The sequence below is a fragment of the Aspergillus glaucus genome (genome assembly GCF_001890805.1).
Source record: "Aspergillus glaucus CBS 516.65 unplaced genomic scaffold ASPGLscaffold_2, whole genome shotgun sequence".
Taxonomy (NCBI): Eukaryota; Fungi; Ascomycota; class Eurotiomycetes; order Eurotiales; family Aspergillaceae; genus Aspergillus; species Aspergillus glaucus.
This window is the reverse complement of record NW_019170454.1, coordinates 1102343-1126846: the sequence shown is the minus strand read 5'-3', so window position 1 is coordinate 1126846 and position 24504 is coordinate 1102343. Positions and strand designations below refer to the sequence as shown.

The following is a 24504-nucleotide window of genomic DNA, read 5'->3' as shown; positions in this document are numbered from 1 at the left end:
TGTCATCCATCTTACATCAACAAGGCAAACAATTTGAGCGTTCAGCATACTACCCAGACCCATTGGCTCTCATAACGCTCTGAGTAACCGCTCTATTAGAAATAAATACATGGTGCACGGATCTGTCACTGAGGCCAGGTACGTAGCCTATCACAGACCCTCTTAGAGAGACACAAGCAGATACTCAAATTCCAATATTTAGTAGAAGTGATATTATGAGGCCGTGATTTGCTCCACCGAACGTCTATAAATTTCACCATCGACCTTCTATTCCTTCTCCTCCCGACAGGGCCGACGTGCTTTCAGCTCCCACCACTAACTCGGAATCACACTCACTAATATCCTTTCATCATGCCCGAAACCCTCAGTGACCGCATTCTCCAATTCAGTGGTAAGCAGAATGTCTCAAATCAAGAAAAGCTCCATGTCCTCAGGCGTGCTACTATGCATCCAGACACTAAAAAGCCCTTTTCGCGTAAGGACTCTGACGAGGTAATGCGAGCCATCATCATGTACGAGCACCTTGCGAAGTATGAATCAATTGAACGTGTAAGTGCGGCTTGCTTCCTACACCCGATCTTCATTTCTGATATATATCTAGGCATGGGATTGATGAGCAGCTTCTCAATTCACTGAGCAAGAATATATATCTGCCGGACAACTCGAGGTATGATGGGTTAAGGGGTGATGGCGGATGTTCTCGAGCATAACTCAGCATGCCTACAAGTGAATATCCTGTTTGTATTCGTCGTCTCCTCCGCGATCATCGAATGAAACCAAATTTCATTTTAATAGGGGAAATGGTCAGTGTAGCCTTGATCTCGGCCCCGAGCAAAATGAGTATTAATTTTCATTCCTGGGACTACCTTGGTTACCGAAATCTCGGGCCCTGCGTCCTTGTCACACATTAAAATGTAGTCCATTCCACAGTCAGCCTCCAACGGCATACCTAATATCTTATCACTGCCTCACTCGGCTCGGCGTCAACTTCGGACCAGTTACCGGTAAGTATATTAGATCCCGGCAACTTTTGCATGTTTAGGGTTTCTCACGATATCTATCTGAAACTACTATGAGTGAACTCAGACCACTAGATACCCTTTGCACTCTGACAAGGACTTTTGTGTTGCAGCAACTTCCGGTCTTCCGCATCTGGTGCCCAACGTTAGCAAAAGCAAACATGTTCGGTATGGAATCGGAGCCAATCATCATGTATCCTACATGAACCGGGCAAACAAACTTGAATATTCGGAAGGCCGTCGGGACTCATTGTCCGTCTGGAATATTACTTTTGCACAAAATCTTGGAACAATGGGCATGGAATCTGACACTTAAACTAATTCAATCGATTATTTTGAGTCCTTCTGGAATTGAGATGGCGACGAATGCAAGTTCCCGAATGTCAGTTATCATGAATCCATTGTTGCCCCATGATATGTTTATATAATGTACCTTCTTCTCTGCTCGTTCATTCCTTCCTTTTCGAACCATTATACATTTCATTGTTCATCTCCATATCCAATCCGCTACACTACCGGACCAGTCTATACCACGGATTGCTCAACTCTTCTCACTATGCCTACAAATAAAAGCGATGAAGCACCTTCCGCACGGATTCTCCGAGAGTTGGGCAAAGAGAATGCCACGCTTGAACAAAGACTCGGTGTTCTAGTGCGAGCTAATCGACACCCCGAGATATATCATTTATCGTCCCTTCAACTCAGAGAGATTCGGGAGACAATTAAGCAATACGAAAGTCTCTTGGTTAATCCTTGATATTTACTGTAATTGAAGCTTGCTCGCTACTTCTTTTTTTCTTCTTCCCAGCTAACTTGAAAGATCATCTCCGTTCAGGATTCGGATCCATCCGATGCGCAATCTCGCCTGAGATCCGGGATTGGCACCAACCATCGCGCCGCGGCGATCGCATGGCGTGTCTGACAGTTGGATTACGCACATATACTGAAGGCGAGGGGAATGGAAGATATAGCTTCGGCGGGAAGCTCGGGTTACTTTCTGAGAGTGAAGGGGGGATAGATGGGTCATCCTTGTGACCTGGTATGATAGACTTGGTTGTTTCAGCGTTTTATGAACGACATATGCGAGACTTTTCTTCTTTGTTGATTTCATGTAGTTAGATTGCGTTAAGCTTAAATTTAGAGGAACCACTAGTTCGCCACAGAACTTTCTATTTGTTCTCTATACTCCTAAGTCCTCCATTACCCCTTTATCTATATTCGTTTAGCTTGGTCTAGATCTAGTGTCCCCTGTTTCCGGCCACATCCATACTCGCGAATCTCAACCATCAACGTCCTCTAATCTCCCTTCCCTCAATGCTTCCCTCACCGGATTCTCAGCTCTAATAACACCATTCGCTTCCAACCTGTCCCCGATAGCTTACGCAATATAATTCACTAGCTAATACCCGCCTCTAAAAAAGAACAAACATCCTTCTGCCTCACGCTCCTTCTCCTCATCTGTCATCTAAGGAATGTCTTCAGCATTTTCCGCACTCTTTCATTGCCCCGTCACGGGATTAACATCATCACGAACGCTCGTGTTTTATGCGCTCGACGTGAGCGGCACACCGAGAACCTGCAAGAAACCAGACACATACCCATATCCAACATTTTGCATGAGCAATTGTGGGTCATTATCGGACAACTCAAACAACAGAGCAGGAATCAGCACCCTTAACCGATCTGCCGCTATCGATACGGAAAGCCTCAGCTCACTCACTGATAACGAGTCACCTGTACCAAGTATGTCTTCGCGATCTTGGTCTGTTGGTAGAAGGAGGTTTTGCAGATGTGCTCTAGCATGTAGGGGTACGATCTGCGCAACTTTGAGAAGTCTGATAAGTGGCGGTCCGTGATAGTCTAGCTCGTCGTTGGTATAGGATTGAACTGCGAGGTCGAGTACATGTACCAGTCGATCCACGATGCCTTGGTTGGCGGAATGCGGAAATAGAGTCTTGGATGTATCCGGATGTACAAGGAAAACCAGGGTGCTTACGAGGGCCAATACCGGGAAACGCAAGGGTGGTGAAGGTATCTCTATAACGTTAAACATTTGTAGTATGGCTGGCAGACATGCAAAGACAGATAAAGCTTGCTGGTTATGGGAGGCTGTTATGGTGCTCAATAGTATGAGGCTTTCGTTACAAGTGTCCATGCGCGTTGCTGGCAGAGACCGAGTAGGCGCGTCGGCAATCTCTCTCGCATAATGTGATATTTTCTAAAAGGGATGATGAATGATGATTAGATAGAACACAAGACAAATCAGAATAATTGTGCCCAAGAACGTAAACCTACAGCATTCAGGATATCGCCAACCAGATCCATATCAACATCGGGGTTGTCAATTCTGAGCATGATGTGGGTGAGAAGTCTCGCCACGAGGGATTCATCCTTAGGGTAATTGCTCTACATCGAATGAGTATTCAAACTTGCATATTACTTGGTGTTCTGTTCATACCTTCATCAATTGTAATGCTCTTTTTGGGAAGAACAGCATCCGTAAATGTATCGCGCACTGAATCTGAGCATAATCTCACGTTACAGAGACACCGCAAGGCGAGATGCTTTGCACTCCTTGATGGGCCATCGAAGCCATAGTGGCACGTTTGTGCTGAGAGGGCTCAGATCGACACTGGCATTTTCCGCCGTATAAGATCGAAGTTGTTCCAGAATTGTAGAGAGATCTGTGTAATATTGTCAGATACAAAATAATAACATGCTATGCCAATATCAAAATCTTTCTAGCTCCATCTACCAGGACGCTGCCATTCTGCGCAGGCTTACCTTCGGGTGAAACACTCTGCTGCTCGATGTTGGACTCAAGCTTGTTTAACGGCTCTTCCACGTACACCACCTTTTTGGAACATGGTGGTCGCGAATAACGCCTCGTAATCATTGTTGACGATTTCAAGGATGATAACACAAGATGACTTAAAAAAAAAGGGGGGCGCGGCTCCGAGTGGAAGTCTTTGCGTTACATGACTTCAGTTTGTCATTACTATCCCTGCATCTGTGCGGGTTTCATTTCGTGCCATCCATTTATATTAATTATAGTAAAACAGCGTATATAACGATAATAACAAAATCTATAACGAAAGCATTTACATCCTATGCGACCCCTGCAACTCCGGAATAGGCCGCGAAAGCTGCTCCAACTCCACCGGTACCGACACCGGCACATTCTGAACCGCAGGCATATAAGAATCAGGCTTCATGACCGGCTGATACACCGGAGCCGCAGCATCTCCAGCCGCCATCGCAGACCCAGTACCCGCACCCAGCGCCTTCTTCCTCTGTAATCTCTCCCATATAGCCCAAGCAATAGCCGACGCGGCAATAACACCCAGCGGAACCCCAACCCCGACACCGATGGCGACTTCTTTCTTGTTTGATGACTTGGGAGCGGTCGTAGTGGTGTTCTCCAACGCTGCGTAGCCATACAGCATCTCGCCGCTGTCCAGAGTAAAGGGGGTGCGATCTCCATCACAACCTATGGTTCCATTCTCGGCGACCACCGGCTGGCCGCAGCAGTAGGTAAAATAGTTGTTCTCGCCATCTTCGGTGGCGAGGGATATTGTGCTGCCACCGCTTGGGTTATCTATATTCGTTGAGGCAGAAAGTCAGCGTGATGAGTATCCAAGGCGTGGTTGACTGCGTACTATAATGGCACTCCTTTGTGCAGGAACTGCCCATTTGCCAGTCTTTATCTGTGCAGCTTCGTCTTGCCAGCACGTATGGTTGATGGCCGGTGTTCATGCATAACCCGTTCGATAGACAAACTTCGCCTTTGCCGCAGCAGTGAGTGTAGTATTCGTCGCTGCAGGGCACGTCGTCTGGTGCTAGTCGATCATTGAAAAACCAGCATTGCCGGTCTTCTTTTGTTGTTGCTGCCAAGGCGATTTGGCATGCGAATTGTAGGAATATTCCTAACAGGATTAGGCAACGCATCATCACGAGGTTGCTAGACCTTGGAAGCCAATATCACGATATTCCACGATAGATATGACTGAAGAAGAAAGGAGAGATATGTAACAGGAGAACAAAACAGCACTTCTTCTGAGGCCGGCGGCATTTCTCAGCCTCGCGGAGGAAAGCCAAGATGGTGCCGATCCCTCGTATACGAACTTGTGTAATGTGTACCACGAACAGATGCGATCGTCCGGTGGCAGTACAATGCAGACAGCGAAAGGGGAAATAGCTCCGTCGCAACAGATCCTGAAGAACAATTTCATATATCTGCCTACAACCGCGGGAAATTTGGGGGGGGCCGCTACGCCGTTCATCACGCACAGAGGAATCCGTGTAGAGCATCCTTTCGGCTGTCTCAACTCATTTGCGCGGAAGATGTCGTGCCGTCTATCGAATAGTCCTATGTTGTGCATTATAAGGCAAGATTGGTCTCCATATCACTGGGGTGCTTTCAGAAATTCGAGAGTTCACTATATATCCTGAAGTAGGTCAGATTGCAGTCGAATATTCTTTGGGCGGGGTCTTACTGGGTATGTATGGCGTCGCTATCCAGAGACCTGTATTCCGTAAGCCATTAGTTTTACATTTCTCAAATCGCGCCCAGCCGTTCCTTAACGAGGTTATGAACGAGCTATTTGTACTGTTTTTGGAAAGCGACAAAATCAAGAACAAAACAAGCAGACGATGATAAATAAAGCTGGGTTCGGATTCCAAAGAGTTATTCAATTCGAACAAAGGATATATCGTGTTCACTGGTCTGGAGGGCACGTCTCCGAACCATACCGATGTGTACATAGATTCCAAGCAACCGTTCATACAACATGAAACCCATATAAACCATCCAATGCCATTATCCAACCATACCAGTCCTACTCTATTCACAAGCCACAAAGTTATTCCCACTAGCCCCCGAATGCGTAATCAACCCCGCCAACTCCCCATCCTCATTAAAAATCACCCGATCCGCGCCCGGCGAACCACCCGAGTACGTCGATCCGCCGCTCAGAATCGGGAACTCATAGTACGTCGGCTGCACCGGGAAATCAAAGTCTTCGTAGTTTTTGTAGACGTGCGGGTAGCTGCTGCTGCCGGCGTGGCCGCCTTGCTCGACGTAGTTGTAGCCGGCGTTCTGGGCGGAGGAGACGGCGCTGCTGGAGTAGCAGTGGCTGCCGCAGGTGTAGTCGCAGGCGCGAGCGACTTGGGGCTGGGGGGCCGGGGCGGCGAGGGAGGTTTGGAGGAAGAGGAGGGTGGTAAGGGTGAGGTACTGTGGTGATGTTGGTTAGTGGGGGATTGGAGGTTGGGAGTGGAGAGAGGTCTGGGGCGTACCTTTGTGAACTGCATTTTGGCTTGGGGATTGTCAATTGGGGCGCGTGCTTGTTTATATGTTCTTGCAGTAGAGGATGCTGGTGCAGTCACGGTGATGCCTAGAGTTGTCGTGTCACAATGACCAGCAGAAGATGACGGGGTTTAAGTATGCGAGCGCCATTACCCAGCATCCCTAGCCTCCATATTCTCAACTGCCCAGACTACGGTGTACAATTAGCTATCTCGGACATTTCATCAAAGGTTACATTGTCCTCGCACATCCCCACGGCCACCACAATTGGCTGCTCGGGTGCTGTAGATCCCCGCCCGGCTGTAGATCAGCCAATCGTCAAACTGGAGGATCGTGTCTGATGAATCGATTGGCGGTCAATTGAGAGCTTGCCAATAGGGTCTGTACTGTTATAGGTGAAGGCCAAATTAACCTCGGCCCCTGAATATCTGCTTGGATGCATATCTGCCAATCAGATGGGCATCCAGTATCACGCTTTGCGGGTTCTCCGGATATCATGGCGGATATCTCCGTCTGCATTTTTGTGCCTGATACGGAGGGATATCTACTTCGTTTTTTCCTGCGTATCTATATTAACGTCTAACACCTGGCCAATGTCTCAGCTGCTATGACCTATCATGCATCGGAGTACCCCGTTGCACTCCTGTATCAACTCCTATGCTATCCGATATGTACATTTGTATCAATGTGCCTACGGAATCCGCAACACCGCCCTCCCCTCAACCTCAAACCGCTGCAATCTCGCAGCAACCTCGTTAATTTCCTCAAGTTCGAACGTTTCATAATGCGTGCCCACCCTGCCCTCCACCGCCATCTTCAGCAACGCTTGCATCTCGTCTTCCGTTCCCACCGTGCTGCCTACAATGTGGTATCCACCATTGACGCAGTGAATCGGCGAAATGGGGATGTGGTAGTCCGGGCGGGGGAGACCAACGCAGACCAGGGTTCCGACGGGACGGAGGAACTGGACGCTTTGCTCGTAGGCTTTTTCGAGACCGACGACCACAATGACGGCGTGGGCGCCGATGTTGTCGGTTAGGGATTGGATGCATTCTCGGGCCTGGGCTGTTAGCAGCGATCTTGGACAGGGTGACCTGTAAGGGGGCGTACGTTGTCTCTGAAGTCGACAAAGGCAGTTGCGCCGGAGCGCATGCAGATATCTCTCTTGTTTTCGCTATCGACAGCGATGATCCGATATCCCAGCTCTTTTCCAATTTGCACTCCCCTGCACATGGTCAGATGGAGTACACAGCGTAAACCAGGGTAGACATACAGATGTCCTAGTCCACCACCAGCACCCATGATAACCACCCAATCGCCTGGTCTGCACAGTCTTTCCAGCTTATTCAATGCCCCGTACATCGTCAAACCGGCTATACATGTTAGTCCATATTAGCCACCATCTCAGTATGTGATTACATACCGCATAGCAAAGGCGCAGCGGCCTCCGGCTTCAAGTCTTCCCGGATGACAGACACAAAGTCGGCTGGGGAAACGACATATTCTGGACTCGTCAATACCAGCACAGATCCATCTCATACATGGAAGCATACGTTGAAACGTCCCGGGAACATTCTACCAGTCATTAGCGCTCGTATAGACCAGGCCAGTGTTCCCGCAAATGCTTACCCTCCCCGAGTTACTCTGATCAGGACAGTTCGTATACTGTACCTGACATGTCGGACACTTTCTGCAAGTACTGTACAGCCACCTACTGCAATCAGCAAGGCTCCCATGTCATTAGGTAATTGAATGCACACTTTACTCCAACCTGCTTTCCCATCATCTCCGATGCAGTATCGGGACCAACTAGATAAGTCAGCGGAAAAAATGCAATCCACAAATCTAGGACAAAACAATGGCAAACCTTTAACAACTTTCCCAATTCCCTCATGACCCGGGACATTAGTAGTCATCGGCAATTCTCCGGTGAGGTTATGTAGATCCGAGTGACTGTCACTTAGCATCTGTCCACATAGGTATACTAGTTCAACTGCAACGCGTACCAGAACCCAGTCCATTCCATCTTTACCAGCACCTCGCCAAATCCCGGTTCCGGGACGGGTACATCATGGCGGATCTCCAGCTGTGCGCCGGGTCGTGGCTTGTCAATGCACGCGGCTGTTTGGTACTTGGGGATCTCCATTTCTTCAATCAGTCGCGGTAGTGTTTACTCTGTACTCTGTGCGTATGAGGGTAGGAGGTTAAAAGGTTCGTTTAATCCGTAAACCCGCTCGTGGTTTATCATCGGCTGAGGCCATTGTGGAGGTTTTCCGAATGTTAGTTACTCCGCACTCACGCAGAGTTTATGCCTTAACATTCTGGCAACATATATCTCAGTCAACTTAGTTACTAGTTACATCTTTCATGGAAAGAATTGAACACCCCAACAATCTCTCAAAATGACCAAATCCACAAATAGAGTAGCCTGGATACAAGAAATCCTCGTACAAATCTCCACCCACACAAACACATGTACCCTACTAACCTCAGCCCAGCGCGTCTGCCACCACTGGCACGACCTAATCCAAAACACAGATGACCTGTTGACTTCCGTATATGCCGAAACATCTGATATGTTGGCCGCTCCGATTGACCAATTAGACCTTGAGCCTCCTGCCTACCCGGAACGTACGACTTACTGCCGCATGAATATATGCATGAACTGAGACGACTAGACGATGAGAAGGCTCGAGGGCTATTGATATGCAGCCAGCATCCATCGATTATAGATTAGCACATACTCGTGATTGCGTATAAATAGGCCTTACGATAGATAGTTTTCTCAATCAGAGTTCTTCCTCTATTCACTCCGAATAATGCCTATGACATCCTTCCGAGCATAGTAGTTAACATGACCTCCAAATCGCCCTTTTCTTCAAACCAGCCAAAAAGCCCCATCACTATGGTCACAACCGCATTCAGAATCCACTCATCAAAAGCCACCTCTGGCCGGAATATTTCCGCAAGCGGCTTCGCAGCAAAAACCGCCGCAATGCACATTCCTCATGCAATTTCCCACTAATCGATGCCCAGAATGAGGATGTATACCTACGGCCTGAAGCCAGTTGGAGACGTATGCTTACCCAGCAACCACCGTTGAGATTCTTGGGGGTGATCGAGACATGGATTGATCTAGAATGGCCTCTTTTCACGCAGATTCTTGTCCAACCGAATGATGAGGCAGTCAACGATTATAACCTTCTCATGTCCGGTCAAGATCCTTTGGTTCTCTGGAATAATCCCCATCCTTTCAAACGCAACGATTGGGAACTTCGCGCAGAGACGGAAAAGGTGACTACAACGTATATGAGAGATTGCGATCTGATTACATTTTGTGGATATTGCTATTTATTCAAGTGGGAGAATGCATCTAATTACTTAGATCACTGGATTGTTTCCCTGGGCCGTCACAAGCGCATTCGCGGTCTTTTCCGGAAGCCTATCTGAGACGACTAGTTTGCTTTAGTTTGACAATGGTCGGTAGGTTCGGATGTTTGAACCAATGTTGGTAAGTTAGAAATTTTGCTCCTATGTTATTCTAACCTGAAGGGTAGCGAAGCTTGCTCAGCAATATCTCTGGCAACCCCGTTATCCAGTTCGAGCTGTGGCTAAGCAAAGGCTTCTGGCTTATATGGGTGAGTTTTGCCTGAGTTTTGCTCCCTTATTCTCTTTTTTTCTTTTCTTTTCTTTTTTTTTTTTTTCGCATTAGCTTTCTGACAAATCTTTATAGGAATGATTGCGAAAGCGTGAGAAGAGGCCAAGGGAGAACGCCATGCGGTCTAGGGAATACTAATAGATTCCTGGAAGTACTCTTTCTACCTGCTAGACGAAAACTTCAAGGTATGAAAGCCCCCCACTTCAGAAACTGGCATTACACATGACTTACGATTCCTAGTGGACAGTGAAGACACTGTATTGGATCAATGATTTGACGGGGCAGATCGACGTCCTTGGCCTTATGGGGGAATGCTTTAGGGCTTCCGTCCTCTCACCGAGGACGGGTTCTGACCCTAACCGATCCAGGTCAAGCTTGGAGATGTGCTACCTACGTCTCGATTCCTCCATTGATTAGGAGTAGGCATATCATGATGCAGGCAAATGATGGGGTTTCCTTGGTTAGTTGTGGTTACACGAGTATCGGAATTTGTCCAGCTGCTGTCGTTCAATAAGTGATGTTTATCAACGCATGTGTGCAGTCCTTGGGAGTCTTACGAGGATCGAATTTGATCTATACGACTACTCGTCTCTTTCATATCTGCTGTTTATCTAACATCCCATCCCTACCGTAGATACTAGTTCCTAACACTGTATCGCTTCTGCCTTGTACTATTGTTGGAAACTCAACGCTGGGCTAGATGCCTGTCCGACGAGCCTCAGCGTCGGCAGATTGGCGTTAACCCATGGTTCCGCCGGTCTGTACAGTTCCTAACACAATGGCCTTCATCGTCACGATCGAATCAAGCATCCGCTAACGCCTAATTACCATTGAGCGAAATCAAACAATCGTAGACATCTCCTGGGGCGTCAGCGCTAGTACCGGCCCAAGTCTCCCTTGCCGGTTCCCTAGCAAGGTCGTGGATAAGAACTATGGAAGTTCAAGCAATACGAAGGGAGCGCGAGAGCGTGGGTTTCCGGGTCCGTTTATATATTCGCAGCAACGGAAACACAATATTAATTGAATAGATTTCATTTCAATACGACATCTAACAAAATAAAACCCAATATTCGACCTCAGAGGGACCCGAAATGAGGAAATGGCGTTCATCGCTCCGTCTTTGACGGTAACATCACACACATATAGAGCTGTATATCCAATCATCATCAGTCGAATAGTTGGGTTATTTATAGCTGTCCAAAAGAGGACTAGAAACAGCAATAAAAGGAAAAGCGCCGAGAAGAAAACAAAAACCACCAATAGTAAGCGACCGTAAGCGACCGTAAGCGACCTTAGTACATGATATCCGGTTGGACCAATCGGATGTGTGATACTACATAAAGTAACACAAATATCCTGGAGGCATTGTGGTTATGGCAATTGTATTGCCAGCGAGGCCGTTGTCGAGATGTTGTTTTTTTGATGGAGGGATTTATCCCTTCCGTGGCTAAATACGGCGTTGTGGAGAATAGGGCTATTAGGAATGCTAAGCGGTTCTTGGCATTAGCCATATCTACAAGGCATCAACAGAGGGAGAATTTGGGTCGATGCAACCCTAATCGAATGCTTTATTAAACTAGACGGCTATTGATATGATGAGCGACTTCAGAGGGAGAGCTGTTTTTAACATAGCATATTCATACTGACATAACGTTCCATCATCACTAGTAGAATAGAGCCTCGCGTATGGCCCCGCAGTCTTATCCAGTACAAAGACGACTGTATTAAAGAACGACAACTAGAAATGGAGACCAGATCAAGACTAAATAAGTCGCAGAGCACGTACCTCAACCTGCTACTCCATGGTAGACCCGCAGGTTTAGAGGTCTTCAAACGTATGCACTACGTCTTGAATAGAGTCAACGATTAGCCAGAGAACTGAAGCGAGTAGCAAGCATGTCACTGGGGATAAAACTCGTGGTGGAAGAAGAGGTGCAGAGGACAAGAAAGACAAGGGTGTTCTAATCGCGTTTGACATTATGAACACAAGATTCGACTTCATACGTAAGGAGCAGATACGAATGCGGTCATGGCGCTAGTGTACAGGGTAGCCTTGCCCTCGATCTGTCCTGTTCTCATCACTAGTCAAACAAGTCATATATCTCCCGATCGTGGCTTCTGATATGTGGCCCGATTGTTCCTCCACTCAGCCACTCAGGTTCCCAATGGTTGGTCGAAGCTGTTCACGTCTGGCTCGATTAGCACATGCTCTCTTGATCAGACTGGTATCGGCATTGACAGAGACTAGACTTCAGATAGTTGTCACTGCAATCATGGCACATTCATACGGAATGGAGTACTTCAATCATCACTAGTTGAATCCGAGCCGCGCTGTTGATGGCAAACATGCGAGTATCCAACAGGGAACCGACATACCATATTATTCCTCCGCTCACCTGATTGCATCTCTCCTCCGCGCCTCCTCGGGGTGTCTAGACGGTCTCGTTAGCCAAAATCGAAAAGCACGGAACAAGAAACGTACAAATAAGCTTCAGCCCAATCCACCAACACAGAGCAATCCCATAGAAAAGGACGAACAGGATAGTAAAGAACCATAGCTACCATCCCATATATCAAGAGGATGAATGACATGTAGAAAATGTACGCCGTCCAAGCACGTACAATGTACAGCCACACCTCTGAGAGGACGCACTGTAGCGCCCTCTCGGTGTTATTAGTTCTCTCTCTAACGTAGACAACCCTTGGGAGCGGATTTTGTACTCTAGCCTCGTGTTGACGGAGATAGGTCATCAAGAAGACGAAGTGCTCGAATGATAAGTACATGAAAAGGAGGATAACGGGTGTAAAGAATACGATGCTGGCAATATCGAGGGCGAACGAAGGATAGAAATAGCAAAGAATGAGAAAGGAGATGAGTAGCAGGGAACGAAGAGACATGGCCATGGCCTTTGAAGTAGTAGTGCTTCGTCGCTGGACGTGTAGTTCAAGAGGGGGTATTAGGACTAGATCGCCTCGCTTGAGAGGGGGAAAGAAAGGAAAAAAAAAAAAAAAAAAAAAATGAAAGTCTGTTTGTACGGTTGCTTATAGGCTTTGTTTTGCTTGTTTGGGAGCGCAGTGAATTGAATGGGCCAAAGTGTTATACAATGAAAATCTATCAAGCACCTATGCCTTGGCGATTCTATGTACAAACGCCAATCTAATTTCCAATGGACAATCATAGTCTCCTCGACAAGCTCTCAATAAACTTCTTTCCCCATTCAGCACTAAAAAAAACAGTCAGTATAACCCCGTAAATCGACATAAAGGTGCTTCAAGCTCACCTCGTGTTAGTATTGATAAATTCATTCAATTTCTCATATCTCTCCTTGCGCTCCTTCCCATCCATTTTCACAGCCTTGTGGATTGACTGCGCGAGTTCGGCTGTATTTGCCGGATGAAAGTTGACACTTCCGCCCTTCATGAAGACGGATGCTCCGGCGAACTCAGAAAGCACAAGTACTCCGTGGCGCTTTGCCTGGCACGCGACATATTCGAAGGAGACAAGGTTCATACCATCTCGGGAGGATGTGAGCAGGCATGCATCGGCGATGGAGTACATGGCTGTTAGTTCTTCGAATGGAATGGAGCGGTGCATGTATAAGAGGGGGGAGCCATCGGGCGTTGCTGTTTGGTGTCAGATTTGATCGTCATTAGAAAATCTTGGATGACCTACCGTGCTTCCCGTTAATCTTCCCAGAAAGCGTACTAATCTCCGTCTCCAGATCTTGGTACTCCTTGACATCCTCACGACTTGGAACCGCCACTTGGATCAACAGAACCTTGTTCTTCAATTCGGGATGGTCGTCAAGGAATCGATCATAACCTTTTAGTTTGTGCGTCAATCCCTTGATATAGTCTAATCGATCAACACCAATAATGACATGGACGTCCTTGTATCTTTCCTCCAGTTCCTTAATCCGGTTTTGCACCTCAGGTTTGCTCAAAGTGTCATCGAACTTTTGCGGATCAATTCCGACAACGAATGTACCCGCCTCGACCAAACGGTCCTTGTACTGAATCCTATTCGGCACCCCGGTATGCGCACCCCTGCCAAGTTAGGTCAATCCGATCGAGTCATAATACAAGCGACACTCACATCAAGTTCACACAAGTCCCAATAAAGTTCTGCTTATATTCATCCGTATGAAACCCGATCAAATCACTCGACAAGAGTCCTTCGATCATGGCATTCCGCACCGGAAGTGCTCTCCAGAAATCACTCGCAGGGAATGGTGTATGAAGTGAGAACCCAATCGCGCAATTATTGCCCTGTTTTACTAACCGCTCGCGCAGGAGCTTAGGTAGTAGCATGAGGTGATAGTCGTGGACCCAGATTAGATCTCCCTTTCTCGCTTCTTTAGCGACGGCATCGGCGAAGAGTTCATTGACTTTTTGGTATGCTTGCCATGGCCCATCGTCAAAGGTCATGCCGGATTGGTAATGGAGGATTGGCCAGAGGATGGAATCTTTCCCATTAGCAAATGTGCTAAATCATGCGGGGGAGAGACATACTAGAAAAGTTATTATAGTGCGCGTTCGCCAGCGCATTATCCAAAAAGATCCCCACGGCATGATGCTCAGCCAAACTCTTCGAGACCTTCTCGCGTTCAGTAGGATCATTCACCTCAATCCCAGGCCATCCAAACCAGATGAATTGTGTCGATTTGGTCAGACCGGACAGCGATGTAACAAGACCGCCACTTGACAGAGAGGACTTATAACCGCCGTCACTCCGCTTCACTGACAGTGGAAGACGGTTGGAGACGATGATCAGACGTCTAGGCTCCTGCTCAGGTGCCATTGTGGACTATTTGTAGCTCTACGGAAGAATATCAGCGACTGGTATACACTTTTTTGTCGTGGTAAAAGGAACATGAGCGAGAGGTGAATATTGATGCGACGTACTTTATTATATTCCCCGTCTCACTGTCACCACTGCCACCACTTTCAGACGTCAGAATGAATAAATCCACGATAATGATCGACCGGCTACTGCCAGGAATACTTGCGGTGTTAGAGGCGATGTTGTAGCCGGGGCGACGTCATATCGAATCATCGCCAAAGGCGCCATGAACAACGACAATCAGTACAGAGTATCTGATAGCTGTTTATATCGACGCGTAGCATCTATTTTGGCCTCTATTGCATGTTGTAATTTTCTAGGGCCGGCTGACATATCGTAATATATATAAGTGAAAACATGTGGCGTAAGGTAGTAAGAGATTCTAACATGTCCCATTTGAGACAAAGAGTATGGCAATACTCTTTGCTCTATCAGAATTATACTGATTTAAATCACATGAAGGCACGCCTCATAACATGGCGATTCTGCTTTTGCATCTCTAACCAAGAGACGATGGATTGAACTGGCCGGCAAGACTTGACACAGGGACAGATGGCTAAGTTTGCCATCTGGGGCTGAAGAGCTGCTATCTAAATATATTGTTAGAATGATAATTCTTTCTGCAATTCTCTCACTGGCCTTTGGGGCACTGTGATAAATAGGTGCCATCCCTTCCAACGGGATGCGATTTATCTAGTCTTTGGTATCAAGGTTGGTGGCCATAGCCTTCATCCAAATGTACCAGTTTCTGGTCGACTCCCCTTCTTCCAGGGAGGTGGCACAATGTTCGAAAAACGACCACTGTGAATTGCGAACCAGAAACGCCATAATCCAGATAACCACGCTTGGGAGTGATGCTGGTCACCCAATGATATCTCTTTTTTCGCGAAACAAACCTGTCTTCGCTATTATCCTCTGTCAATTGGTCCTCGAAAAAAAGCATCAATTTCTGACTGCTCATCTCAGAATTAAAATTCGAGGAGGACGGCACTCTTGCGGGGAAAGGATCAAAATTTCTTTGCGCCGGAATATCTGCATATGCACCCCAAGAAGACTTGCTTCGTAATGAACAAGTGGTCGTCTGTAGCAAGCAACAAAAGGTAAAGTTTCCGTCGAATTGATATCGACTTCATTCCTATCATGACAACCTGTCTCCGTGGACTATGCACATAAAGGGTGGCGCCAATATAGAACACAAACCTGCACCGACGAGAAGTATGACAACAAACACACCAATTCCGAAAGCTCTCGAACTTGTTCTTGGAGCTCACCGCGCTATTCAAGTGTATCAACGGGAATGCAAAGTTTTCCACGCATATACCGGTCTTGCATTCTGGAATTAGACATAGAGCCCAAAACTGGTCCAAAGGGGGAGCGGAGGCGAAGAGGGTGAGGACATGATAGCCCGATAGATTGCAACCCAGCAGCTTTAATAACCATATAACCTACTTGATATCGCGGAAAATCGTCTTGTTCTGGCCTTAGTACCATCCTCCATCATCGACAGGCTCGAAAGGTCCCTCGGTGTAAAGCCGATAATGCTCCTGCCACGTGGACGGCTTCGACCAGAGCATGTAGTAGCTCGACATACATTCAGAGTCGCGATTGAGCAGTGTTCAATGACTATGTTGTCAACGGGAGCATGAGAATGCTATTAAGTTTGTGTTGACCGGCATTTAGTGGTGACGAGCATGTGAGCTCTCTGACCTCCTGCTCAGGCTGAAAGGTCTGCAAATTCGGAGAATCCTGAGCATAGTAAGCCACCTGTCTAGTGAAAAATGTGATCGTGAGAACCGCGCTAGAATGAGGGTATCTCATTCATGTATGGTGATATTTCGTATGTGTGGGCTTTTAAAGTCGTTGAGGATTAGAAATTCAATTAGAATTTTAAGAGAATGGGGAAGTCCCTCTTATATATCTCTATCGAAGCAGCGAGTTTATGCCAAGGGCTAGTTTACTTTTACACGGTTGTCGATTCTGTTGACTGTGTTGTAACTCGTGATCGAAAGTATTGGAGCTATCGAGAGGTATATAACCTCTCTCGAATTGTATTTTCGCCTTGGCTTCAATTAGCTCCTTATCTACTGTGATATTGAAGTCTCTGATCTCAAAAAAGAGTATGAAGCTAGATTTGCGATGAATGTCGTCTCGCTTGTCTTCTTTTGCGTCTCAAGTCTTCTGCACATGTCCTTGCAGTGGTATTTTTGAAGGACACCCACTAGTTACTCGCTACTCCTTCTTGGACCAACGTTCTTTCTCACCAGGCCCCGTTGTATATGTCTTGGGCGGATTGTGCGGCATGGGATAACAAGAATTATATCCGTGTATTAGGAACGTTTCCCCGGAACCTTAGGAGGGTCTAATGACCTCAAGTCCGGTGTCACCGTTGTCTTCTTTATTTCCTTGAACCAAAGTCCTTTGTCGCTAGGAGGGGGAAATGCCTGGCGCAAACCGTACAATCTCGCACGACAGAATCGCTATCCGCGTAATGGGGACGTTCCCCCAGACCCCTACCAATGGCCATTGATACTCAAGTCCAGTGTCCACATCGTCTCGCTTCACTTCTGGCAAAGCCTTCGCCAGGGACAGTGGACCTTCGCTACAGCCCAATTCTGCCGGGACGGCAACTTTCAATTCATGGTCTTTATTGCAATCTACGTAAAGCTGGCCAGCATGTCGTATGTATTTAGTATAGACTTGACGCTAGCACCACACAGGTTATGCGTTTTTGTCCTTGCATTGCTTGAAAGCACGGCAATCGGGAGGACTTCCGAACTACGCGGTTAAAACCTTCCATGACCGTTAAACATTGCTGCCTCAAGTGACAGTGCAGTGATATCTCCTCAGTAACTGCGCGCAGAGATGCTCACGTATATGTAGCGTATGAAGCAGGCTGTTCTCGTTGAACAGAATACCAACAGCACCGTTTAAATGGCATTGAATTTATGTTCCGTGTGCCATGGCGCTTTTCGTATGTTTGACTGATGAATCGCCTGACAGATCTCCATGAATCCAAGAATACTTCGTCCGTAGAGGTTTCGTCTTCAAACTTGCCACAGAGATGAAGGGATTATCTGCCTTCGCTGCGACTGCTACGCTTGTAAAACCTTGCAGTACGGCCAAGCGTTTTTCTTTAATAGCCAAGGAATACCATGGCTAATATGGCTTCTTGCAATCTGCTCTCAGCAACTTCACACCAATCATAACTCCGTGTCAGTGTTGCATGCTGAGTATAGACGGTGTCGATATTATCGACCTTTAGAAAGGCCGTGAGCCGGGCAAAATTTCATCAACCTCGAGAAATAAGCTCATAACTCGACGACCAAGCAATGCGCGGTGTCTGCGATATCTCTCTGTCTTTATTCCGGTCGATTGAGTGCGTATATTAGACACTGTTCATGCTAAATTAGCGTCATGTGATCGATTGATTAGGTCTAGCAAGGATGGTGTGCAAGGCACGTGTGTGAGAGAGGATGGAGAAAAGGACACTAGGACTTCCTGTAGTACCACTGTATATGGCCGATGCGAGTTGTCTGTCGTTCACTATATCTCAGTGAATGCCAGGGGAAAGAAGATGGAGGATGTGCAAGTAAAGACGACCGTAGGAAAGGTCAAACATGCCTCCGCACAGGTTGATTGCACGAATCCCAGGACTTACTAGTAAAGAGACTTTAATTCTAAAGGTATATTCCACTGTGTACACAGAAACGCTCACGCTTGGTCCGTAGCCACATGCTTGCCAAAAAGCTTGAAAAATACATTTGACAGAAGGTGTAATATAAAATAAAGTGACTATAAAGTTAACGAAAAACGCCATATACCCCTACCATGCTCCACATTGTGTCGTATTGCAACGCGTTAAAGCAAATTGCGCCGTTTGACAGGACTAGGAGACCGCAGTTGAATCTCCCGATCGCGATTCCGCCCCGTCACATAGTTCATCCTGGGGTGCTCCAGTAGCACTGGGCCGTTCTGCTTTTCGTCCAAGTTCGGGGCAGGTGCGAGCTTCTGCTCCTGATGGTCGAGATATCCGTAGTTGTGGCCGTTCTGGTATTGTCCTTGTGACGTGGCAATGGGAGCATATTGGGCCGAGTTCTGGCGGGAGAACGGGGGAGGATGAGGGTGTGGGTATTCGTGCTGGTTGAGACGGTTTCTGAAGGAGCGGAAGGACCAGTTGCTGACGACAGTGACGGTTGATATCGTAGCGAGGAAGAAGAGCTGCATCGTTAGCATAACGCCAGTATACAAGTTAAAGGGAGGGAACGTACGATTGCCTTCCAGCTGATAGGATCAATGAAGCTGTTAATGATAACCGCCATCGTATGTGCCGACACTTTCGCCCGTCCAACCTTCGCCGGATCGCGGTTCATACAACGCTCCCAGTTCTCGCAAACCGTCTCCAGCGCGGGTAGTCGATCGTTCCCTGCGCATCTGTTGTCCACATAACTCTTTGCACAAGTAGCCATCTCCGCCAATATCCCATCCGACACCTCCTCAGCCGCCTGCTCGAATTCAGCCCGAATAGCCGACACGAACCCAAAAACCACGTAAACAGCCAACGAAAACAACGATAGATTCACCACCAATTGTGCCCACCACGACAGAATACTCGGAACATAAGGATGCGCCTCGAGAAGGGCGAAGAAGTCGGAAAACGACATTCGCGATACTGATGACTCTTGCTGATTCGATTGTCCCTGCCCCTGCAGCTGGTTCTGCTGATTACTCTCACTGCTGCTCGGCCGATCATCATCCTCATCGTCACTGTCCTGTCGTAACCGCATATCCAGCGCCTTATCCCTCCTCCGCCTCTTCTGCACCCGTCTCGCCAGCGCATTCGAGTAATGGCTCACCCGCGGAATCTCACCGCGGCCAGGACTGGGCGCAGGCGCAAACCGTCCGTACATACTGAACAACGAATTTCGGTGTGCACCGTTCTTCGCGGGCGTCGGCTCGGGGGTATCTTCGTTATCTGCATTCTCAGGCGAGGACATGTTTTCTGCGCCGGAGGAGAAGTCGAGGTCGAATTTGCGGGGTGTCATGAAGGCGGGTTGGGCGAAGGCCGATTTGGGAGTCCCGGGTGGTTGAGAGAAGAGGAAGGGTTGAGAGTTTGGTTCGCGGAGGGCAGGCATGGATTTCTTCTCGGGGGAGTCGAAGGTGCTATGGGGGCCTGTTTTTTGTCAGTATGGAGACTCAATAGATTGGTCTGTTCGAGCTGTAAACATGGGTCACGCACGCTTCTTCTGGTTCTCATGCTGCATGCTGAGCTGGTAGAATGGGGAAGTGACATCGCCAGGAGCCCTGGTTTGCCATTCAAAGTCCATAGGACTTTCTCCGGATCGTTTGTCCATCTTGTGCGATGGTTGGAGAGGGAGAGGGAGAGGGTCAGAGGGAGGTGGTGGTAGGAGTGTGGAGGAAGAAGCGGCGACTTTTTTTTCTGTTTTTGTTTGGGACGGAGTAAACAATCACCATTCAACTATCCAGTATGGACAAAGGGCATAGCAACGACTGTGTTTTTGCTTTGAAATTTACAACATTATATCCTGGATTATTCTCGAAGTTATTGTCAATAGACTTGAGCACAATTTGGGTCATGTCAGAAGTTGCGCGGTCTGGTGCTGCAGTTCACCATATTCGTGAAAAGCTTCAACATTTCCCGAATGGTCAATTTTGCTCTCTTCACAAGATGCCAGACTATCCATCGCGACCCGAAGCTCACTTATATCAATAAAAACAGACGACATCATGTCGAGATTCATTATGGTATAACCAAGACTAATAATAGGATAATAATAATAGCAGGATGCAGTCTAGGAATAAAAACATCGCAGAAACATCATCGAGGTCATCATCAGCGCCGACCAAAAATCACCAAAACTAGACCAATATCCACAAGCAGACCAACTAACTCCATGCCGTGCCAAAATACAGACGAAAAGGGCAAAAGACCGATGACCGGATCATGCGTGGATGTGGACATAGTCAACTAACTCGAAGCCTTCATCCTCCACTGGGTATCCCATGCCCACCTCGCCATCATGCGACACGACTTCATACTCCCTAACCAACTTCTCCGTTTCCTTCGTCTCGAACCTCTCGAGAGCTTTGTCCACGGCGTCGCAGAGGATCGTCTGGCCTGATACTTCGTACGGGATGGGGGCGCCCTCGTCATCTAGAGCGGTGGTGTCGACGTGGCCGGGGATAGCATTCGTGGTGATGGAGGATTCGTCAGCGGATGAGTCGGAGGACTGGCCGTCGTCGTCGAGGACCTCGCGGGTATCCCAGCGCATGGCGACTTTGGCGCCGTTGGCGAGCTTGTTCAGGTTGTGTTGGTTGTCGCGCTTCAACGCTCGTGTCATACTAGTATGGTCAGCCTGCCTGCCTATCTGTGTGTTGATAAGGACACGTACCCCGCGTAATGAGACCCGGGCAATGCCGGACGTGCCGTGAGATCGATGTATCGCTCAATGGTTGGGAAGGATGTCGGGCGCGGCAGGTGTCTCGCACTGCGGCCTCCATAGGCCCATTTGGCCTTCTTGTCATTGTAGCGCTTGACTTCGACGCCGGGACGACGGAAGTCACCGGTGATGGAGAGGGATGCCATAGCCGGATGGTTGCGGGATACGGTGTATGGTATATGGTGTACGGTAGAGGAAGAGTCGGGCACTGTGCTTATGGGAAAGCAAAGAAGAGATGGACAGGGGAAGGAACGGCTTTGTTTGCATAGGACAACAAAAGATAACCGTGGATCAGTGAGGAGGAGGAAGGAGCGAGGAATAACAATGGCCAGATAATATAGTTACTCCGGAACAGTAGTAGTACTAGAACCCCCTACGCATTCACCTAATCGCATGCGCCCCAACTAGCACGAGGACGCGAGGTCATCTTATGCAAGCGACTATTGAGTTAACTATTCCCTACCAGTTGCGCCACAGCAGGTTCCAGTCCATGAATTAGGATGAATAGGACTATCCGCCACTTTGACTCATGGCTTCCACAGTACTCTGGATTCCTCTTTTGAGTCCCCGAGGCTCATCCATACAAAGAGGCACGTTGCAGTCATTGTATTGCGTGACTCAGGGTACCGCAGTCTAGCGCTTATCAGGTTCCTTGTCCGGATGACTGGCTACCACTCTGTCACCTGCAAGGTGTCCTTCACAGTGGCCAATCTGGTGCTGTTATCGCCGGTGTTGGTCCCCGGTGCTGTACGAGCCGCAGTGATAGCCGAGGTACTCCGCCTGAATGGTCTGGAGTGCAGAGTATACGAATATACGAATACTTTCTGATGTCATGTCCAAGGGTTGCAAGGTGGGCTATGTTGACATCAAGCAAGGCTATAATCTGCCTTTCATCATGACATACCGGTATCTACCAGGGTAGTAGTACATTATCTATGCAATTATTAGGTGCCAGCACCTGTACAAGTAGATCACCCCGGAGTGCGGAGTACCCAGCACACCGTAACTATTCATCCATCTGCCACTGGTACTCCAACGACTCAATCCTACCCTTCTTATTCCTCGACGCAAACCATTCCTTCTCAAACCCATTCCCCCGATCAACCCCATCCCACCGATGCCCCGGCCGAATCCCATACCGATTCGGCTGGAAACTCCCCTTATACAAAGGCTTCCCCGTAGTACTCTCCCCACCCCCTCCAGTATTCGTCAAGAACGCCGCCGCCGGATCATCCCATCGCTGTCTTCCCTTGAGTTCCTCATTCAGCGACTCATCCTCCACTGTCCGCGCCACCGGCATCGCGCGCACTTCTTGTAGTTGTTGTTTGCGCTCTTCGCGCTCCTGGCGCTGTACATCACCCATAAGATCCTCCTTAGCTTGCTCCTCCTTCTCGCGTTTCTCTTGTTCCGCGCGTCGCGCTTCAGCACGCTTCATGGCAACGTTGATGATCCGTCCCGACGCATCACGGTAGATAGTCTCCTGCGCTTCCTGTGGCCTATCCTTGTATTTCGCGGCCTCGAGTTTCTTTCGTCGTTCTTGCTCCGCGACCATCGCAGCCGTCTGCTCGGCAGTCTGTAATCCCGCCCTTGCCCCAGACTCCATTTTCACCCCCCCATCCTCCTCTATCATAGGTTCATCCTCATCATCCCCAGCCTCCTTCCGCGCCGCATCTCGTTCCGCCGCCGCAGACGCCAGAATCGCATCTGCTTCATCTTTACCCGCTGTCGGTCCGCCAATAGTCTTCCAACCAGAGTTCTTCGCGCGTCGAAACTCCGCGCTCCGCGTCCCCGTCACCATCGCAGGCCCGTCCTCATCATCATCGATTCCGGTAATAGTATTGCGTAGATCCGGGGGGTCGTCGTCGGCGATTATGAGGCCAGTGTTTTCTTCGGTTTGTTTAGTCTTCTTTCGCTTTTTCTTGGGGCGTTCGGGGACGGGGTCGGCTGTGAGGTAGTTTTTGGCGAGGTAGTCGGCGAGGGAGGAGGGCATTTTTGGGTTTGGGGGATGTGTGGTTGTGTTGGGTTGTTTTTTGGGGGAGCTTGGCTTGGCTTGAGATTGTTGTTATCGGGTTGGTTTGATAACGGAGATTTGTTGGACCGGTATCTTTTGTATGACGTATTTAATTTGTGCAGGGTGATACGGCTAAATACATGTAATTAACGAGATGTCCATCGATCTATGGCAATGCTCTGGCGAGCACCAAATGCTAATATCCAAAGCCAACATAATAAGCAATAAGAAGCCTCGCAGATGTTTCAGTAACCCGGTGGCCTATGACCCGTTGTGGTCCATGTATCTCCTCGGACTGCCCGGTAACCCAATCTATATAGTTTCCTTAATGATAAGCTTTGTACCATGGCTCGTCTGGCTGTTCAAATCCAGGCTTCTCAAGAAATTTCCAAATTCAGAAATTATCGTTCAGAGCAGGAGGTCAGCATGGTGTCATTCAATATGCTCCATCTTGGTAGCAGTTTATACCATGCCCTCAAACATATGACTGGAGGGGGAAGCCTGGCTTCCGTAATCTCAATGTTCCAATCAATGCATAATGAACCACGGTGTCTTGCTGGATTCGTAAGTGGCAGCCGGCATATGAGACTCGATGGAGAGATGCACATTGAGTGGTCTACTGCGCGGCGCCATATGCCAAGTTGCATTTGAATATCCAAGACAGAAGTACCTGAATCGCACCAGACGATACACTTTTAATAGTCGGGGATGTTGCATTAGGAACGAATCTTCAAGAAAAGGTTGGGGGGCCAGAAACGTACTGGTTGTCGATGACTCGCTTGATCCAGTAGATCAGCCTTCCCACCCTAAATTCGAGGGAACAGAAAAGAGCCCCGAAGAATGGGTGAGTGGCGTTTCCTTTTATTCGTCGATCAGCATTGTGAAGGACGTTGCGTTGAAAAGACCGCTCAGTTCCTCTATCTTCTCTGTATAGGAAGGTGAACTTCGTGTAGGATGTGTTGGGTTGGAACCATGCCGTGGTGTGGGAGATCACAGATAGCCGGCTGCAATTATAGGTCCTTATTCTCATGAGAGGGAAACGAGAAAACATATAACGCAGAGTTTCTGTAAGGCTTGTTGGTGAATGGAAAACCATATTGTTCACCGGTCCCATCAAGTCATGTCACAGACTCGCGGGAAGCAACAGCTCCAAGTAGGAGCGCCTTATAATGTCATGCTACCATCTCTTTGATCTTCAGAATAGCTATCC

At 48.1% G+C, this 24504-nt stretch overlaps 12 protein-coding genes across 12 annotated transcripts; 3 read left to right on the top strand and 9 right to left on the bottom strand.

The window, feature by feature from the left end:
* Positions 1 to 2562: 2562 nt before the first annotated feature.
* ASPGLDRAFT_163249 (uncharacterized protein) lies at positions 2563 to 3904 on the bottom strand (the record flags this gene model as incomplete). Its single annotated transcript, XM_022542537.1, has 4 exons — positions 3804 to 3904; positions 3478 to 3703; positions 3315 to 3425; positions 2563 to 3237 (listed from the first exon to the last, which is right to left on the bottom strand). Exons 2-4 carry the CDS (start codon positions 3514 to 3516, stop codon positions 2563 to 2565), a joined length of 825 nt encoding a protein of 274 aa, XP_022405346.1. The 5' UTR covers positions 3517 to 3703; positions 3804 to 3904.
* A 127-nt stretch (positions 3905 to 4031) lies between these two features.
* On the bottom strand, positions 4032 to 5267 carry ASPGLDRAFT_141384 (uncharacterized protein). The gene is made up of 2 exons (XM_022541735.1): positions 4679 to 5267; positions 4032 to 4617 (listed from the first exon to the last, which is right to left on the bottom strand). Exons 1-2 carry the CDS (start codon positions 4968 to 4970, stop codon positions 4121 to 4123), a joined length of 789 nt encoding a protein of 262 aa, XP_022405345.1. The 5' UTR covers positions 4971 to 5267; the 3' UTR covers positions 4032 to 4120.
* A 576-nt stretch (positions 5268 to 5843) lies between these two features.
* Positions 5844 to 6514, bottom strand: ASPGLDRAFT_42246 (extracellular guanyl-specific ribonuclease RntA). The gene is made up of 2 exons (XM_022545574.1): positions 6315 to 6514; positions 5844 to 6252 (listed from the first exon to the last, which is right to left on the bottom strand). The coding sequence occupies exons 1-2, from the start codon at positions 6327 to 6329 to the stop codon at positions 5863 to 5865; spliced, it is 405 nt and encodes a 134-aa protein (XP_022405344.1). The 5' UTR covers positions 6330 to 6514; the 3' UTR covers positions 5844 to 5862.
* Positions 6515 to 6812: 298 nt separating this feature from the next.
* On the bottom strand, positions 6813 to 8551 carry ASPGLDRAFT_42243 (zinc-dependent alcohol dehydrogenase). The gene is made up of 9 exons (XM_022545573.1): positions 8331 to 8551; positions 8192 to 8277; positions 8085 to 8133; positions 7954 to 8035; positions 7878 to 7899; positions 7748 to 7828; positions 7598 to 7697; positions 7435 to 7549; positions 6813 to 7384 (listed from the first exon to the last, which is right to left on the bottom strand). Exons 1-9 carry the CDS (start codon positions 8468 to 8470, stop codon positions 7016 to 7018), a joined length of 1044 nt encoding a protein of 347 aa, XP_022405343.1. The 5' UTR covers positions 8471 to 8551; the 3' UTR covers positions 6813 to 7015.
* Positions 8552 to 8658: 107 nt separating this feature from the next.
* ASPGLDRAFT_729458 (uncharacterized protein) lies at positions 8659 to 9232 on the top strand. The gene is made up of 3 exons (XM_022549644.1): positions 8659 to 8976; positions 9005 to 9189; positions 9229 to 9232. The coding sequence occupies exons 1-2, from the start codon at positions 8727 to 8729 to the stop codon at positions 9007 to 9009; spliced, it is 255 nt and encodes an 84-aa protein (XP_022405342.1). The 5' UTR covers positions 8659 to 8726; the 3' UTR covers positions 9010 to 9189; positions 9229 to 9232.
* On the top strand, positions 9225 to 9962 carry ASPGLDRAFT_729453 (uncharacterized protein). The gene has a single exon (XM_022549643.1). It carries the CDS (start codon positions 9403 to 9405, stop codon positions 9772 to 9774), a length of 372 nt encoding a protein of 123 aa, XP_022405341.1. The 5' UTR covers positions 9225 to 9402; the 3' UTR covers positions 9775 to 9962.
* A 1061-nt stretch (positions 9963 to 11023) lies between these two features.
* Positions 11024 to 11389, top strand: ASPGLDRAFT_42242 (uncharacterized protein). Its single transcript, XM_022545572.1, has one exon. The coding sequence runs from the start codon at positions 11082 to 11084 to the stop codon at positions 11256 to 11258; it is 177 nt and encodes a 58-aa protein (XP_022405340.1). The 5' UTR covers positions 11024 to 11081; the 3' UTR covers positions 11259 to 11389.
* A 739-nt stretch (positions 11390 to 12128) lies between these two features.
* On the bottom strand, positions 12129 to 12886 carry ASPGLDRAFT_22158 (uncharacterized protein; the record flags this gene model as incomplete). Its single annotated transcript, XM_022543158.1, has 4 exons — positions 12129 to 12226; positions 12379 to 12414; positions 12465 to 12540; positions 12605 to 12886. 4 exons carry the CDS (start codon positions 12884 to 12886, stop codon positions 12129 to 12131), a joined length of 492 nt encoding a protein of 163 aa, XP_022405339.1.
* A 183-nt stretch (positions 12887 to 13069) lies between these two features.
* On the bottom strand, positions 13070 to 14801 carry ASPGLDRAFT_42241 (trehalose-6-phosphate synthase). The gene is made up of 5 exons (XM_022545571.1): positions 14495 to 14801; positions 14079 to 14448; positions 13656 to 14029; positions 13264 to 13606; positions 13070 to 13206 (listed from the first exon to the last, which is right to left on the bottom strand). Exons 1-5 carry the CDS (start codon positions 14781 to 14783, stop codon positions 13158 to 13160), a joined length of 1425 nt encoding a protein of 474 aa, XP_022405338.1. The 5' UTR covers positions 14784 to 14801; the 3' UTR covers positions 13070 to 13157.
* Positions 14802 to 18484: 3683 nt separating this feature from the next.
* ASPGLDRAFT_163237 (putative nuclear envelope protein Brr6) lies at positions 18485 to 20381 on the bottom strand. Its single transcript, XM_022542536.1, has 3 exons — positions 20062 to 20381; positions 19094 to 19995; positions 18485 to 19043 (listed from the first exon to the last, which is right to left on the bottom strand). The coding sequence occupies exons 1-3, from the start codon at positions 20174 to 20176 to the stop codon at positions 18684 to 18686; spliced, it is 1377 nt and encodes a 458-aa protein (XP_022405337.1). The 5' UTR covers positions 20177 to 20381; the 3' UTR covers positions 18485 to 18683.
* Positions 20382 to 20538: 157 nt separating this feature from the next.
* Positions 20539 to 21789, bottom strand: ASPGLDRAFT_42238 (uncharacterized protein). Its single transcript, XM_022545570.1, has 2 exons — positions 21236 to 21789; positions 20539 to 21185 (listed from the first exon to the last, which is right to left on the bottom strand). The coding sequence occupies exons 1-2, from the start codon at positions 21427 to 21429 to the stop codon at positions 20786 to 20788; spliced, it is 594 nt and encodes a 197-aa protein (XP_022405336.1). The 5' UTR covers positions 21430 to 21789; the 3' UTR covers positions 20539 to 20785.
* A 282-nt stretch (positions 21790 to 22071) lies between these two features.
* On the bottom strand, positions 22072 to 23338 carry cwc26 (putative cell cycle control protein (Cwf26)). Its single transcript, XM_022545569.1, has one exon. The coding sequence runs from the start codon at positions 23271 to 23273 to the stop codon at positions 22290 to 22292; it is 984 nt and encodes a 327-aa protein (XP_022405335.1). The 5' UTR covers positions 23274 to 23338; the 3' UTR covers positions 22072 to 22289.
* Between the last annotated feature and the right edge of the window lie 1166 nt (positions 23339 to 24504).

Coding starts and splice junctions, on each gene's coding strand:
- ASPGLDRAFT_42238 (XM_022545570.1), bottom strand. CDS start 21,429: ATGGCATCCCTCTCCATCACCGGTGACTTCCGTCGTCCCGGCGTCGAA. Junction 21,186..21,235: donor CCCGGGTCTCATTACGCGGG/GTACGTGTCCTT, acceptor TGACCATACTAG/TATGACACGAGCGTTGAAGC.
- cwc26 (XM_022545569.1), bottom strand. CDS start 23,273: ATGCCCTCCTCCCTCGCCGACTACCTCGCCAAAAACTACCTCACAGCC.
- ASPGLDRAFT_729458 (XM_022549644.1), top strand. CDS start 8,727: ATGACCAAATCCACAAATAGAGTAGCCTGGATACAAGAAATCCTCGTA.
- ASPGLDRAFT_141384 (XM_022541735.1), bottom strand. CDS start 4,970: ATGATGCGTTGCCTAATCCTGTTAGGAATATTCCTACAATTCGCATGC. Junction 4,618..4,678: donor CACAAAGGAGTGCCATTATA/GTACGCAGTCAA, acceptor CAACGAATATAG/ATAACCCAAGCGGTGGCAGC.
- ASPGLDRAFT_163237 (XM_022542536.1), bottom strand. CDS start 20,176: ATGGACAAACGATCCGGAGAAAGTCCTATGGACTTTGAATGGCAAACC. Junction 19,996..20,061: donor GCATGAGAACCAGAAGAAGC/GTGCGTGACCCA, acceptor GACAAAAAACAG/GCCCCCATAGCACCTTCGAC. Junction 19,044..19,093: donor CTATCAGCTGGAAGGCAATC/GTACGTTCCCTC, acceptor CTAACGATGCAG/CTCTTCTTCCTCGCTACGAT.
- ASPGLDRAFT_729453 (XM_022549643.1), top strand. CDS start 9,403: ATGCTTACCCAGCAACCACCGTTGAGATTCTTGGGGGTGATCGAGACA.
- ASPGLDRAFT_42242 (XM_022545572.1), top strand. CDS start 11,082: ATGGCGTTCATCGCTCCGTCTTTGACGGTAACATCACACACATATAGA.
- ASPGLDRAFT_42243 (XM_022545573.1), bottom strand. CDS start 8,470: ATGGAGATCCCCAAGTACCAAACAGCCGCGTGCATTGACAAGCCACGA. Junction 8,134..8,191: donor AATTGGGAAAGTTGTTAAAG/GTTTGCCATTGT, acceptor TGACTTATCTAG/TTGGTCCCGATACTGCATCG. Junction 7,900..7,953: donor ATCAGAGTAACTCGGGGAGG/GTAAGCATTTGC, acceptor AATGACTGGTAG/AATGTTCCCGGGACGTTTCA.
- ASPGLDRAFT_42241 (XM_022545571.1), bottom strand. CDS start 14,783: ATGGCACCTGAGCAGGAGCCTAGACGTCTGATCATCGTCTCCAACCGT. Junction 14,030..14,078: donor GGGACTTGTGTGAACTTGAT/GTGAGTGTCGCT, acceptor CTAACTTGGCAG/GGGTGCGCATACCGGGGTGC. Junction 13,607..13,655: donor GAAGATTAACGGGAAGCACG/GTAGGTCATCCA, acceptor GACACCAAACAG/CAACGCCCGATGGCTCCCCC.